This window comes from Scophthalmus maximus, chromosome 9, assembly GCF_022379125.1.
Source record: "Scophthalmus maximus strain ysfricsl-2021 chromosome 9, ASM2237912v1, whole genome shotgun sequence".
Classification (NCBI taxonomy): Eukaryota; Metazoa; Chordata; class Actinopteri; order Pleuronectiformes; family Scophthalmidae; genus Scophthalmus; species Scophthalmus maximus.
In genome coordinates, this window is record NC_061523.1 from 10,007,872 (window position 1) to 10,022,171 (window position 14,300).

The 14,300-nt window shown below is 43.4% G+C and overlaps 2 protein-coding genes across 11 annotated transcripts in view; one reads left to right on the forward strand and one right to left on the reverse strand.

Annotated features, from left to right (window-relative positions):
- pdlim7 (PDZ and LIM domain 7) overlaps positions 1-6,327 on the forward strand; it is a 31,174-nt gene extending 24,847 nt beyond the window's left edge. For all 7 annotated transcript variants that reach the window (XM_035649691.2, XM_035649688.2, XM_035649694.2 and 4 more), the window contains 6 exons: positions 921-973; positions 1,232-1,475; positions 2,028-2,208; positions 2,377-2,497; positions 4,568-4,683; positions 5,031-6,327. In XM_035649691.2, coding sequence (XP_035505584.1) covers positions 921-973; positions 1,232-1,475; positions 2,028-2,208; positions 2,377-2,497; positions 4,568-4,683; positions 5,031-5,117 — 802 coding nt within the window. In that variant the 3' untranslated portion in view covers positions 5,118-6,327. The remainder of the gene's footprint in view (positions 1-920; positions 974-1,231; positions 1,476-2,027; positions 2,209-2,376; positions 2,498-4,567; positions 4,684-5,030) is intronic.
- Positions 6,328-7,575: 1,248 nt separating this feature from the next.
- unc5a (unc-5 netrin receptor A) overlaps positions 7,576-14,300 on the reverse strand; it is a 126,247-nt gene continuing 119,522 nt past the window's right edge. For all 4 annotated transcript variants that reach the window (XM_035649684.2, XM_035649683.2, XM_035649686.2 and 1 more), the window contains 3 exons: positions 13,663-13,827; positions 13,353-13,531; positions 7,576-11,322 (listed from right to left, as the gene is read on the reverse strand). In XM_035649684.2, the coding sequence (XP_035505577.1) occupies positions 11,157-11,322; positions 13,353-13,531; positions 13,663-13,827 (510 nt within the window). In that variant the 3' untranslated portion in view covers positions 7,576-11,156. The remainder of the gene's footprint in view (positions 11,323-13,352; positions 13,532-13,662; positions 13,828-14,300) is intronic.

The window sequence follows — 14,300 nt, forward strand, 5'->3', positions numbered from 1 at the left end:
TCTTTACTGGAATCAAACATAGACTTTATATAAAAATGGATATATCTACTGGGTTCGGAAATTTGACGCCAATGCGTAAGTGCCTAGATCCTGTATTCTCTGGAATGACCAGCAGAGGGCGACTCAACTGGTTGCAAAAAGAAGTCAGTTTCTATAGAAGTCTATGAGAAAATGACTACTTCTCACTTGATTTATTACGTCTGTAAACATGTTCATGGTCTCAATCTCTTGTTTAAAGTCTTTTTCAATATAGCATGATATTCATCTGGCGCAAAATAGACGATAAAGCACATTACGTTTGTGAGATCTGGATACCGTGTGATTGACAGCTAGTACCGTCCAATGGGTGCAGGTCACAGGTGCAGGTGGACGCGCAGTGGGTGGGCTCTCATTCAGGCCCCACCCCCTGCTCACCCAAATATGGTTAATTCTGGTTTTCAAAAAAAATCAAGATGGTGCTAGACAAATTGCTAAACTCAAGGCTAAACTCAAACATTTATTAACTTGTAGAGAAAAAAATCATTGCCGTGTATTTTTTTTTTTTTTAACCAGCTTGTCTTGCATGGTGAGAACACCATGTTGCCCATTCAATATACAGATCCATAGTAATGATGTTGTTGCTTATGATAATTCATGAACTGTGGCAAGATGTAATGGAGACAGTCATGGCTGCTGATCACCAACATGATGCTTATTCATCGAGTAGTAACCATGGTTACTGAGGGTGTGTGTGTGTGTGTGTGTGTGTGTGTGTGTGTGTGTGTGTGTGTGTGTGTGTGTGTGTGTGTGTGTGTGTGTGTGTGTGTGTGTGTGTGTGTGTGTGTGTGTGTGTGTGTGTGTGTGTGTGTGTGTGTGTGTGTGTGTGTGTGTGAGAGAGAGTGATGTTTACCTTTTTCTAATTAGTCATTTTCTCCTCACAGCCTTGAGCCGACTCCTTCACCTGCCAAGGCCCAGGCAGCAGCTAAACCAGATGGTGAGTTTCTGCTCCTGCTGATGCATTAAGAGAACCGCAGCAGCATCCAGCACAGGTTGTGTTAATAGATTCTTATGAAGTGTCAGTACGTGAGCATCGGCAGCAAAAACATGACATGCTAAACTGTCACACCAAACTGTCATGCATATTCCATAAAATGCCCCCCACCCCGGCCTTGTGAAATTATTCCAAGTTGTAGCCAAGATTTTCCTCTGTGCCCTAATTCCGAAACAAATCACTCCGGCTTCTCTGGCTCAGGCTCAAAGACTGCAGCTGCTGCAGCAGGCGGTTCAGGTCCCTCCAGTCGACCACCGTGGGTCACCGACCCTAATTTCGCCGACCGCTTTCGCCCGGACAAGACCAGCACCGTTGTTACCCAGCACCAGCAGCCGGCCCAGCCGACGCCCATGCAGAACCGCAGCTCCATCCTGCAGGCGGCGCAGCACGCCCCTGAAGAGAGTGGGAGGACCCCGACGTGCGGCGCGTGCAACAAAATCATCAGGTGTATATTCGCCACAAACTGATGTAGACTGACAGTTTGAAAGGTGCAAACACTGAGGGGACTTTATTCTGGTAGAATGAATCAATCAAAGTCCCGTTAGGGAAATGACACATCATTGTGGACAGTTGATATACACATTGACAGACTGTATGTCTGCAGCAAATTAGGTCAGTCAGCTTAATTTACCGTTGGAGACATCTTGTTATCACGGAGACGAGCGTTATGCTGGCTTGGCAATCGTTTGAATCTCATTTCACACATTCCACTGATAAAGAGAAATCTTAGTTCTCATTCTGGTCACTGGCAAGCGGAGAGAAGATGTATTTTCCAACAAATGAAGGCACAAAGTCGCCAGTGGGACTGAAAAAGTGCCTTCACTTTTGGTCACAAAGGGACCACTGTACTGTGTGGTCTGTTGTTAGTCACGCGTTCCTTTGTTTGAGCTGATGTTTCCATTGTCCACCTCTCTGTTGTTAAGTAGAAAGCAATTCAGCAGATTTTCATAATGCCTCTGATGTGTTGTTAATGTGCGTGTCTGTGCGTGTCTGCCAGGGGTCGGTACCTGGTAGCGCTGGGACGTTCTTGGCACCCGGAGGAGTTCACGTGTTCACAGTGTAAGGCTGTCCTGGACGAAGGGGGCTTCTTCGAGGAGAGAGGGTCCGTCTACTGTACCAAGTGCCACGATAATCGTTACGCTCCCAACTGTGCCAAGTGCAAAAAGAAGATCACCGGGGTGAGAGCTGCTCAAAACATAAAACTGGAAACATGGGAGAGACGCTTCACACTCAAACAGTGCTCAATTTCAAAGTTGATACACTTTGATTTCTCTGTACAAGAATGTATGTACCTATATTCTACAGTGCGATGGAAAAAAGAAAATTAAACCATGTCTCCTTATCAGGAAATCATGCATGCCCTGAAGATGACGTACCATGTTCAGTGCTTCAAGTGTGCAGCCTGCAAGACTCCAATCAGGAACCAAGCTTTTTACATGGAGGAGGGCGAACCCTACTGCGAGAGAGGTGAGACACTGAACAGTTGCAGTTAACGCACGCTGCATTTTAATGACACACTGACTGAAGCAGCCTGAATAAAAACTTGCACATTTCCCGAATCCGGATGTAGATCCCTCCCAAAATGTAATCACCTTTTCCCAAAACCTAAATATTCATGCAAATTCACCCGTAACTTTTTGAGTAATCTTGCCAACAAACAAACAAAAAACAGACAAACCGAACCAATTGTATCCCCTCCTCGGCGGAGGTAATAAGTACAAAAATGATAGAAAACTAAGAAAAACGGCAGTGGAAGTTTTAATCTGTTTGTATTTTGTGCCCTCCGTGGTGGAGTAGTTCAAAGAAAAATCATAAATTATTTGCGCCCAACTTCTTTAATGCTTCATGATAATGGTGCCAGCGAGACACTTTGTGGTGTCGAGAGTAAGGTACGACGTGCTTCCAAAGTAAATTTAGTTTGATACATTTGTATTCCGTCTTTTTCCAAACACACTTATCACCCACAAACTGTCAAATGCAACAATAAATGTCAGTAACCGTAATAATGTAGCGGCGTCAGGATTTTGTAATTACATTTAGTATTTATTGAAAACAAAAACCTTGTCTCGGTCGCTCTCTGAATGTTTGGTTAGAATGTGTTTTCACTCAAGGTCTCTTACTCTCCTTCGTACTTAATAACACAAATTTCCGTTCCACATTCTTGAGGCTTTATCAAAGAGACGAAGGGATCTCCATGGTGAAAAATCCTCCGCTTCAAATAAAAGAAAACATCATATTTATGTGGTTTCAGGAACAAGGAGCGAAGAAAAAAAAATTTGGTGGTTAGCAACAGCAGCGGCACTGTAGTATCCCAACGCGGCAGAGGAGACAATGACACCCACAGACACTGTGGCTTTTCATAGGGAATAGAATTCTAAACCTGAATTAAACATGGGCAGTATTCAAAAGTAATGATTAAGAAACCTTCCGCCACGCAACATTGAGTCCGTGATTGAGCTCGTTTGATGAAAGATTTGATTTACGGTGCAGGGCGGGCTACATGGCCACGAACCCATCGCTTTTGCAGTGTTCATTTTGTGATCACGTCGTGTCTTGAAAAAAGAAACACTGCCGGGCTCCTTCTCCCGATTCGTTTGAGTCATTTTCGTCTTTTTTCCCCCCCATCAAACTATTTGCAAAACAAACAGCATTGCTGTATTATTGCTGTGGGGTTTGTCATGGGCCTCCATCATGAATCTGTTGGCGCGCACCACAGTCAGTCATAAAGTGTGATGTTTTCATCTGCTGTAATCTGTTTAGCGCCAGTTTACTCCATACATATCTGTATTGGCCCTTTATGAATGGTGTGTGCTCTTCTATTATGCTGTAAATGATTTAGCAAGGCAGCGCGCCTCTCACTCACTTCTGAGGCCCTGACGTGGTTTGCTGCTTTATTGGAGGCAAAGCCACAATCTAAGTGCTCACAGCCTCTGACTAATGCCTGTGGCTCTGATAAACATTCTGCAGCCTCAGCATCTTCCGGGGGATTGTGCGCCTCTCACCCACTTGCTCTTGAGAAGCTGCATTATAACCTGACACTTTCCCCAGAGACCCTGTAATGAAAGAGACTGGCAAATCCAGTTAAGCATCTGGAGCAATTTCCCCTCACCCTAATCCTACCCGTACACTCTGGAGAAGGCACTCGTGTACAGTAGGTGGGCAAAGAAATGCAAACCAGCATTCGGCTTCAGAACGGATTCATCCATCGTTAGTGCCGTCATGGAAATCCTTAAGAGTGTGTGTGTGTGTGTGTGTGTGTGTGTGTGTGTGTGTGTGATAGTTTGATAGTTTGATATCACTCAAGTTCTTTTTAAAAGATGGAAGAGGTTGAAACCTGTTTTGCACTCGGTGCTTCAGAACATCCTTATTGAGTGTTAAGTGAAGTGATGTTTACGTATGGTGATAGCAGGGGTCATGGAGGATGCTTGACCCAATTTCGAGGATGATGAAAAGCTCATTTGTATTGATTTTATTTGGATATCTCGCCTTTCTCGAATACACCTCTCTCTCCCCCCCATCACCGTTCTCTCGCTCCAGACTATGAGAAGATGTTTGGCACCAAATGCCACGGCTGTGACTTCAAGATTGATGCCGGGGATCGGTTTCTGGAGGCCCTGGGCTACAGCTGGCACGACACGTGCTTCGTCTGTGCTGTAAGTCATTTTGATTGATATGGCTCCCTGCGGGACTCTTCTTGCCCCATCTCCTCTGGCTTACGCTGCACAATACCAGCTGAAAAAAATCTGCCTCCATCTCTGGACTCTTAAGCCTTCCCCCCTCTGTCTCTCTCTCTTAACCTGTCACCGTCAGCCCATCACCCTCTCCATCTCTCTCATTTTGTGAAAGTAAATGCTGTCAGGTAAATAATGCGTGCCTGCTTTGTCCGACAGAAAAACTCTGTAAATGCACATTGGCAATGCTGAGGTCTGATATCTGCTCTGCCCTGGTTTCCAAATCTGTCTGTCTCTGTCTGTCCGTCCGTCTCCTTTCATCTTTAAAGCTCTGCCAAATCAACCTGGAGGGGAAGACGTTCTACTCGAAGAAGGATAAGCCCCTGTGCAAAGGCCATGCTTTTGCTCCAGTGTGAGCGATCGCGCCTCATCTTCAGAGGAAGGAACATCTCTCTCTCTCTCTCTCCGGCCCATGGCGCACTCGTACTCGCTCTACATCTCTTCTTCGCCAGCACCACCACACCTTGTTCAACTCGGTCCACTTTCTGTCCTGCAGACTTTGTTCCTACATTTGAGGCTTTAACACTGTAGCTTCACATACTGTTGCATTAGCGTGGTAAGACAGTTCAGATGCCACCGCCTGTAAAATCAAATGCTGAGTTGTGTAACTGGAAGTAGTCAAGGAATTATTTCATACAATATAATTCGGAACAGTGCAGGTGCAGTTTGTCTAGATTTGATGATATGATAACTCTTCTAATCTCGTCATTGTTCAGTCTGAAGTGAGATCACGTCCGTATCTTCCGGGTTGGAGGCGTCATCGAGCCTCTAACGATGTCACATATTGCAGTAATGACCCGTCACTACTCCTGCACTAAGTGTAGAGAAGTGTTGGCCTCATTCAGGACCCTGGCCCACTCACCGACTCTCACCACAGTGCCTATTATCATAATGGGGGTCCAGTCGAGCAGAAAAGGGGGGGGCGTCCCATTTCTGCTTGAGTGGACCTCATCATAAAAGCACTAACTGCTGAACTTCCACTTTAGCTCTGGCAAATCAGAGCACACACTGCAGGTCATTGGTGTATTTTGAGGCATGTAATAATCCTTATTTGATCCAATTTTAATAGTCACATGTGGGCGATGGGGGGGGGGCTATTATTGTATTTTTATGTTTCACACTCCTAAAGGTAAGGAGACGCGTCAGAGCTTTGAAACTATCATTTATTGGACATTTTAATATAATAGGTGAAAACGGTGTCTGTGTCCCTCATGTTTTTATGATATTTTGATTATTCCTTTGAGTACCTTCAAGCCATTGTTGAATATGTATTTATATTGCTTCAGAATGGGCGTGTAAGTGTTGTTTTTGTAGTTGCTGGACATTTCAAATAAAATTGTTTAGTATTCTCATGTGCTGGGGCCGAAAACTATGAGTTGAAGTGTGTTTTTGAGGTGAACCCATGCGCAAGATATTCTTTATTGTTTCCTCTTACTTACACTTGGCCCCTAATCAATGGACTTATGTTTTATTCTTTATTTTTTGCATTGTGCGAACAGCGCCTTTTTTTTTCTGCTGCAACAAATACCTTCAGTCTAGACATGCTCTAATAAATGATGAATTCAACTTGTAGATATGAGTATATTAATATTACAGTGTGCATTTTAATCACTATGATAGTCTGACATGATTTCTTTTGCTTATTTGCTTTCTTACCAACAGTTATCCAGGTGAGAAAAGACAGGAAACGGGGTAAGCATCTGGCCTGGCTCTGTCCAAAGGTTTATAAATAGATGTAAAAGCTAAACATTGGATATGTAATTTGTTTAATCATATTTTTTACGAACACACATATGTAAAAACTCTATGGGGAGCTACTTGCTGGAGTTATGACAGTTTTGCCAACAGGCGAACAGCCTCCTACAGCTCCGTGGTTCCCAACGTAGGGATTTGGCCCCCTAAAGGGATGAAGGGGGGAAAAAAACCTGACAGTTACCGAAATAATCGAATGTATGCCAGTCGATTGTGGAAAAACTAGATACTTTTACCTCTGCCCATTAAGATTAAACAAATAAGATACTCTGAGATGGAAACAGAAATTGTTTGAGTATGGAAATTAGATTCTGTCTTTGCCTGAGCCGACCTCGTCTGTGATAGAATATTGTGACCTCAAGTTCACGTTCATGTTTTTTCCCACACTTTCAGCCGCATCCCATAGTTTTCTTCACCGACCACTTGCAGTGCCACTTGTTATTGCATAACCACGCATACATATTTAGGTCAAGTAAGCATGTTAATTTTGCTGAAGGAAGCCGTTCAATGGTGTGAGAAGCCCTGGAAAGTGCTACGTGTAGAATATTTGATCGCTCACTCATTTGTAACCTGTGCAAAAAGGTCCCGTAGCTCTTCTTCAATATGTCCATTATTTTCTCAGTTAATCGATTAGTTGTTTGGTCGGTAAAATGGTGAAACATGTCGATTTGTGTTTCGCAAGCTCCAAGACGTTTTTTTGTTTAGTCCGCAAACCAAATATATTAAGTTTACTGTCATGGACGAGCAAAAAAACCCCAGAAAATATTCAAATATGAGAAACTGAAATCAGAATTAATTTAAAATTAATTATTTAAAATTAATTCTTAAATAATTAATTTCCTTGTCTATTACTAATCAATTCATTATTGCAGCTATAGGCTTAAATGGCATCTTATCTTTTTTTTTTATCTAACTCGAAATAGCAAACAAGTCACTATTCTTTTAAGCCAAAATTTTCTCCTAGAGTGATGAGTAATTGAAGCTTGATGGTATAATCTTACATTCACTGGTGATGTGTTGTTTTTTGTGTTAATTTCATGTTTCAAGCAAAATATCCAGTCCTTGATTTAACAATATATAATTTATTTACAACAATTTCAGGTTGAATTACTATACATACCTTTCTGAAATGTCATAGATAGATATATATACATAAGGCCAAGTAAATACTTGAAAGCACTTAGAAACGAATTTCCAAAATTCTACCCACAAATCCATATCATTGTCCAAAGAGTACAGAAAATCTCCCTTAGCAGAAGGTTTTCTATTGCCACAAAAGTTTTGACAACAATTTACACTGACGATAAAGAACACAAAAGGTTAAAAAACGGACAAAACAAAAACAAAACAAAAAAATTAAAAGGATTATACAATTGCATAAGCGCTGTGGCATGTAATAAATACAGCATTTTTGACTTGCAGAAAAGGCAAGGAACATTGAACCAAGGAACTAAATAGAAAAACCATTCACAAGTACGGACGTCTAAAATGATTCAGTCAGAGTGACAGGGTGGCGCGCACACACACACACACACACACACACACACTTACTTGTTGGACAACTTAGATGTGAAGATGGATGCCGAACGTCCTGGTGGCTGGTGAATTACATCACTGAAAATGTGCTTAGACAACACATCCAAGACAACTACAGGGGTGATAAAATTTCACACACAGTCAAGACTGTACACCTGCCATGGCTCCTCTAAACGTGCTGCGTCAACACCGGCCTGTCGGCGTCCGAGAACTGATTTTCTCGTCCTCCGAATAGCCCGCGCACAGTCCCAGTGTAGTGATTCAATAAGCATTTCCAGCTCGTCTTTAAATGCTCACAGCATGACAATAAGATAGACGAATGCAATGTAAGGACGGACAAAATATGTATAGAAACTCCTGTAAAACAGTCTCTAAACCCTTAACACTGCAAAAAGTCTTCACTGCTAGATCGCCAAAGAACAGTATATAGGCAAACACGTCACGGTTTAGACTTGACAAATGCTGCGCCAGTTAAGTGTCTTTTTTTTTTGTGGCTTTATATTAAAATATAATTTACATTTCTTTACAAAGTGATAAAATAAACCGACACATGTCACCGCTCGAACAAACAGCATTAATTTGCCTCAAGACAAAAGCGAGGAAATGAGCTAAAGTAACGATTTGGACTCAAAGTCCGCAGTTTGAGAAGAGACAGCGACTCTGACTTATTCTATACTACAGCTGCAGGTAAAAGGCTGAAACGATATATGAAAGGACACAATATGAGGATGTAGTGGCCTCAAATGATACGCATAAAACTTTGGTTACCAATTCTGCTCACATACAGTATGCAAAGTGACCGCACACAGCTGGTATAGAAAAAGCATTTACATATTACATGTGACGATGATCCATTTCAACATGAAAAGATTCATTTAAGGTGGTATCACAATTCCATCTGAAAGGGGCTTGATTCAAGGGTTTTGTAATATTAATAAAAAAAGGGGGAAATTTTGTTTCATGGTATCGCGGCATCAAATGATGCCGGGATTTGTAAAAAGGTGTTGTAGGTCTAAAAGGAGGCGTGTTTAATGTGATAAAAGAGAAGCTTAAGGATTCAGCAGGTGCGGAGATGCCATATAAAAACAAAAGAATTTCTCAAATTTGAAAGGGAGAAAAAAAAACAAAAGAGCCACATACTCCTCCTCCCCCACAACGAGGAAACATAAATGTACATTCCAAATATCTGACAATCATAAAAGAGGCTCCAGTCGGTGTTTACAGTTGAAGTCACAGGAGCTGGTGGGATGGGCTGTGGACAGGGAGGGGATTGGATGAGAGGGGCTCTCTTTACAACTGGTTACACAACTTCACATGCAACCCTGAGGCAGACGGAGGAACTATGGCTAAATTGGGAATGCTGATGCCTTCTCAAAGTATAATTAGGGAACCAGTGGGCCTCAGAGATACTCTGTATTTATGTTGCCTGATTTGACAGATCCATCAATAAAATGTGTACATAAATGCAAAGTATAGCAAAATATATAAAATAACCAAACGTGTAGTCGCAGTTTATGGTTTGTTGCGAGACTCTACTGAATCATTTTTCTTTGCCACGCTGGCAACATTTGACAAAGAAGAACAAAAAAAAAAACATTTCAATGCATCCTTTTGTGAGCAGAGGCGTGGAAATATGAATACGCCGCTCCCAACTCTCTCTGAGAGACGGGCGTTTCTCCGACGTGATGTGGAAATACTGTTTGCCACACAGCACATCTGGAATTCCCACCAACATCGCTTTATGAATTATAAAAACAAAAGCTTCACAATCACCCTTTCCACACGAGTGATCTGGTAACGATTTATGAAAGAATTTGTTGGCCGATTTTCTGTGGGGAAAGTGTTCTGCATCATTCAAAGGGGATAATAACGCTTGTGGCCATGTTTTTTATGTTAAACATCACTGCTGCAGAATTAATGTAATCAAGGGTAAAATGTCATTTTAGAAATGAGTTTTTTGGACAGTCCTTATTCACTTGTATGTGCAGCTGGAACGCCTTTCTGCCCCATGGCTCCTTCGTTAGCCGTGGAATTTGAAAAACACAACAAAACAAAAAATGATTGGGGATGAAGGCTTGAAAATGGACGGATCAAAATCGCAGGCTTTAAATAGACATGGCTTCTGAAGTATGACGTGAGCAGAGATATTACTCACTCTTCCCTTTAAAAAAGTTAAAAGAGCCCAAACCCCACATATCGATTTAGAAGCGAGAAGGCTGCGAAGCATCTCGCTAAATCAAGATGTCAAGATGTTATATTCACAGTAGTGATGCTGGCTGGAATATAAAAAAACAACCAAAAAAAAAACAACAACTCACACGAACAAGATGAGACAGGTTTTGTGGGGCTCTGACATACAATCTGTTTTTAAACCTGCAAGTCCAGGATGTGCTACAACAAGCCGCCTGCGAGCGTTACCAAGAAACAGATAACGACACGTAGGGGATGTCCATCTCTACACTGTCACTGGGTGTGGGAGTGGAACCACTCGTGGGACGTTCACTGACCCTGACGACCTTGTTGAAAAACGTGTTCAGCGTGAGATGATGTCATGTTACAAACCTGCCACTTGCATATGTCGCCTTGTTCTCTTCAACCTGAAATGTCACATCCCCTGTATTTGATATTTAATACATAACTGTCGTTCAGAAATGACTCATTGAAATTTGCGATATTGGACATCAGTAATAGCATTATGTTTGCATATTGCTCCTTGTTAGCCGTAAATGGCCTGTTTGAGCAAAAGGCGTGAAGTTAATTTAAGGTGATTTTTTTAAAAGTAGAAGCGGGGTTTGGACTCAATTCACTTCAATCTTTGATGGAAAATAAAGGCTATTTATTCACCGAGTTCAGGAATACATTCCCCCACACACCTCCGCTCTACCTTTCCCCTCATTTAAAGGTTTGGACTCATTTCGAAGGGAAATGGGGACTCAATCCGTCTCAACCAATTCACTATTTTCTATAGTGAAGAAGCGGGACACTGGGACAGCTCTGCTCTTCCGATTCCTGCTGCAGGTATTGTTGGGGTTTTCTTTTTTTTGTGTTGACGTGTACTTTTTTTTCCCTCCACACCAGTCTCTCTCTCTCTCTCTCCCTTTTCTGGGTTAGCACTCGCCATCAGAGACCAGAAATATCATGGCTTCCTGTTTGCCAATGTCAGCCATGACCGTGGCCAGCTGGTTGATGTTGCCGCTGTGGAAATGTTGTGCCTCCCACAGGTCCAGGATCACAGAGGTCGGGCTCGCTTTGGATGCAAAGAAAATCATGTGTCTGCAGAGAGGAGGAGAGGGGAGAAGACAGAAACAACGGTGAGGGGTTCATTTTTATTCAATCAAGCGGTGTGCACAGGAAATCAAAACGGACAGTCTCGCATTCCCTCTCCATCAACAGAGTCTCAGGAAAACCTTTTCAGCGGGCATTTTATTCTGCCCCTGCTTCTTGTAACTCTGTCAATGTCAAGTTTCATTGTGATACATTGCAACATCCGTGTTGGAGCGCTCAGTTAAAAAAATGGCAGAAAGGTATGAGAGCACAGTCTAGCTCTTCAAAACAGCCATCAAATACAGAATCTCTGGCAATTTTCAGTTGGAGCTTAACACCATAAGCCTCATTCGCCTACATTTGATCTTGAAATTGTCCAGTATAGTAAATCCTATATGGACTTTCACAGTTCAGTCGGAAGTGACCTTTTCCATTTTAGGAAGCAGAACCTTTCGGATCAAACCCAATCAATGACAACAAAGCAGTGGCCCCCGGCCGGCTGTATGTTTGATGTTGAGTGGGACCTGATCTCCACGGTACCCGAAGATGCTTGTTTGATTTAATGGCCTTTTCCTGTTCTTCAAATGTCTGGGGCCTTAACTGTTATGTAGAAAACACATGACATCAGAGAGGAGAACAGTGTAAACTCTTGGCACAAAGGGGGATTGTGCCGTGTGAGTGTTTTTTGCCGGGTGGGAGGAGGTGGGGGCGACGGGAAACCCAAAACACCCGCAAGTCCTTTTCACCTTGACAGAGGTCGGACAGAGTCCATTACTTCCTTGTGTCTTATGTTTGCCTAGTGAAGCATTCTGTGATGGTTATAAACATGTGGCTGCTTTGCCAGTGCACAAGCAGGGAACACAGTGTCACTGCTATTTTGAGTCAATTGGATTTTATAGCGTGCGCAGCCTTTCCCTCTGCGTCGAGACAGCTCAACAAAGGGAAGTGTTGGTCAAAAAAAGGGTCTGGGAACGAAGCTCTGTGTCATTATTCAGATGAAAAAAGACAGAGCTCAGCGTCCCGACGTGTCAGCCCCGCTTATTCATCTCGCCGTGTGAAACACCAGCTTATCTTGTATGGCGCGGTCTTGGGAGAAAAAGTTTTTGGCATTTGTTAAATTTTATTGATTGGTCCCGTTCCGCTCGGTCTGGACACTTTACCCACACAGAAACAAAACACAGAATTGCAGCACGACAGAAAACCGGGGCGCTGCTGCCTTTTCAGGAAAAAAACAACAGCAACACGTTGTTCAGGACAGATCCATCCAACAACAAAGCAGTTGTTTCTTACCGAGGCCTAAATGAGAATTGATTATGTTGAGCGAAAACATTGCTAATCAAACCCGTAGTGCATCAATTCAATTTGTGATTCGTTTGGCCGAATCGAGTTGATTGGCCAAATTAAGTGCATCTATTTGATTCCATTACCATGTAGAAATTAAATCGGAGGCCGAGGGATCAATGCTGTCTCAGGTGCTCAGGTGATAAAGTACAGTCGCTGCGAGAACAAACTTGTCTGAGGTCGGCACCGGTCCAAGCCTATTTGCGCTTTTGTTGCCGCTGATGGTCGGCTAGCTCACTACCTGTCCAATTACAGCTGTTGAGCAGAATGCGGAAGGGGCCAAGTTTAGCAGCAGACTTTAAGCTGCTTACCTTTTTCCCGAGAGAAGGGGGGGGGCGGCATGTTTTCTTACGGAAATGATGGCTTTATCCATCTAGTCCACACTAATCCTGTAACGTTAGCTGTGTCAAAGGATTAGTTTTTCGAGGCAGAACCTTGTTTACCTGAACCTCCACTGTGGTGATGCACTTTTTAATAACGGGTGGAATTCCACATTTACGTGTTGACCTCACCTAAAGTGTGACCCATCACAACCAGTGTGATTGTATGTTCATTCCTTAGTACAAATGTGCAACTTCCATTGTTCAAATGAGACTCTGGTGCATTCCTTGGAAGCTCTTGTGAGAGCCACCTGTTCCTTGCATGCTCCCGATCTCTGATCAGATAAAGCGGTTGAATGTTGCACGGTTGGTAGTCACCTCTCAAGTTTAAGTCTTTGTGCTAGCATTCTCCAGTCGGCTCCGTTGGGACAGGGGGCATCCAGGCTGCCGCAGATTTTCTGCCTGATGAGGTACGGGATCTGAAAGGCGCTGGGCCCTGCCAGAGCCGTGGCGTTACTGTCCATCAACAGGAACTCAGAGTCCACAGCTCGGGTGTCCTGTCGGGGAAGGTGGCACATAATGGCACACATCAAAAACATTTCCTTCATGAAGATATGAAAAGGCTGAGCAATGGCGGCGGCACAATCAATCACCGCCTCTAGTAAGCAGCGGCTATGCTGAACAGTACCTTGGCAATGTTAAAGTCAAGGCCAAAGCTCTGTCCCTCCCCCTCCACCTGCCACACACACAGCTGGCAGGTGAGCTCGCAGGTGCTGAGGCTGAGCCGCTCCAGAGTGAACGTGCAGTGCAGGTACCGCTGGGAACCGTTCCAGATGTGGTAGAACGGGATCTCCTGCAGGAAAAAAACACGCAGCACACACAATTGGCAGCTGAGCGGCGCAGTCAGAAATGCGTGTCTGAAACGCCCCTTAACAGCACCGCCTGCCTAGAATACACGGAGATCATTAATTACACTGACATGCGCTGTCATCGTTAGGTGAAACTGGCTAAATATATCTGAGGCAGCAGACTGACAACACTTAGGTAAGTTCAGGGGAAAATCGCTGTTCTTGACAGAGTTCCTGTAAAGGGAGTTAACAGCTGCCTGACCATCTGCAACCAAGACATTTAGGAGACAACACACCACATCTACAGTAGATCTCTGGCAGGGGGAAATACTTTCTATTCATAACTGTTCAGTTGATGCAGCCCCTCTCTCTGCAGGTACGTTCAGTTTGTGCATTTCTTGGAACAGCTACAAATGGTGCAGATGGAGCACAATCTGAAACATCACACCTCTGCTATACATGTATGCGTAATAGGTTT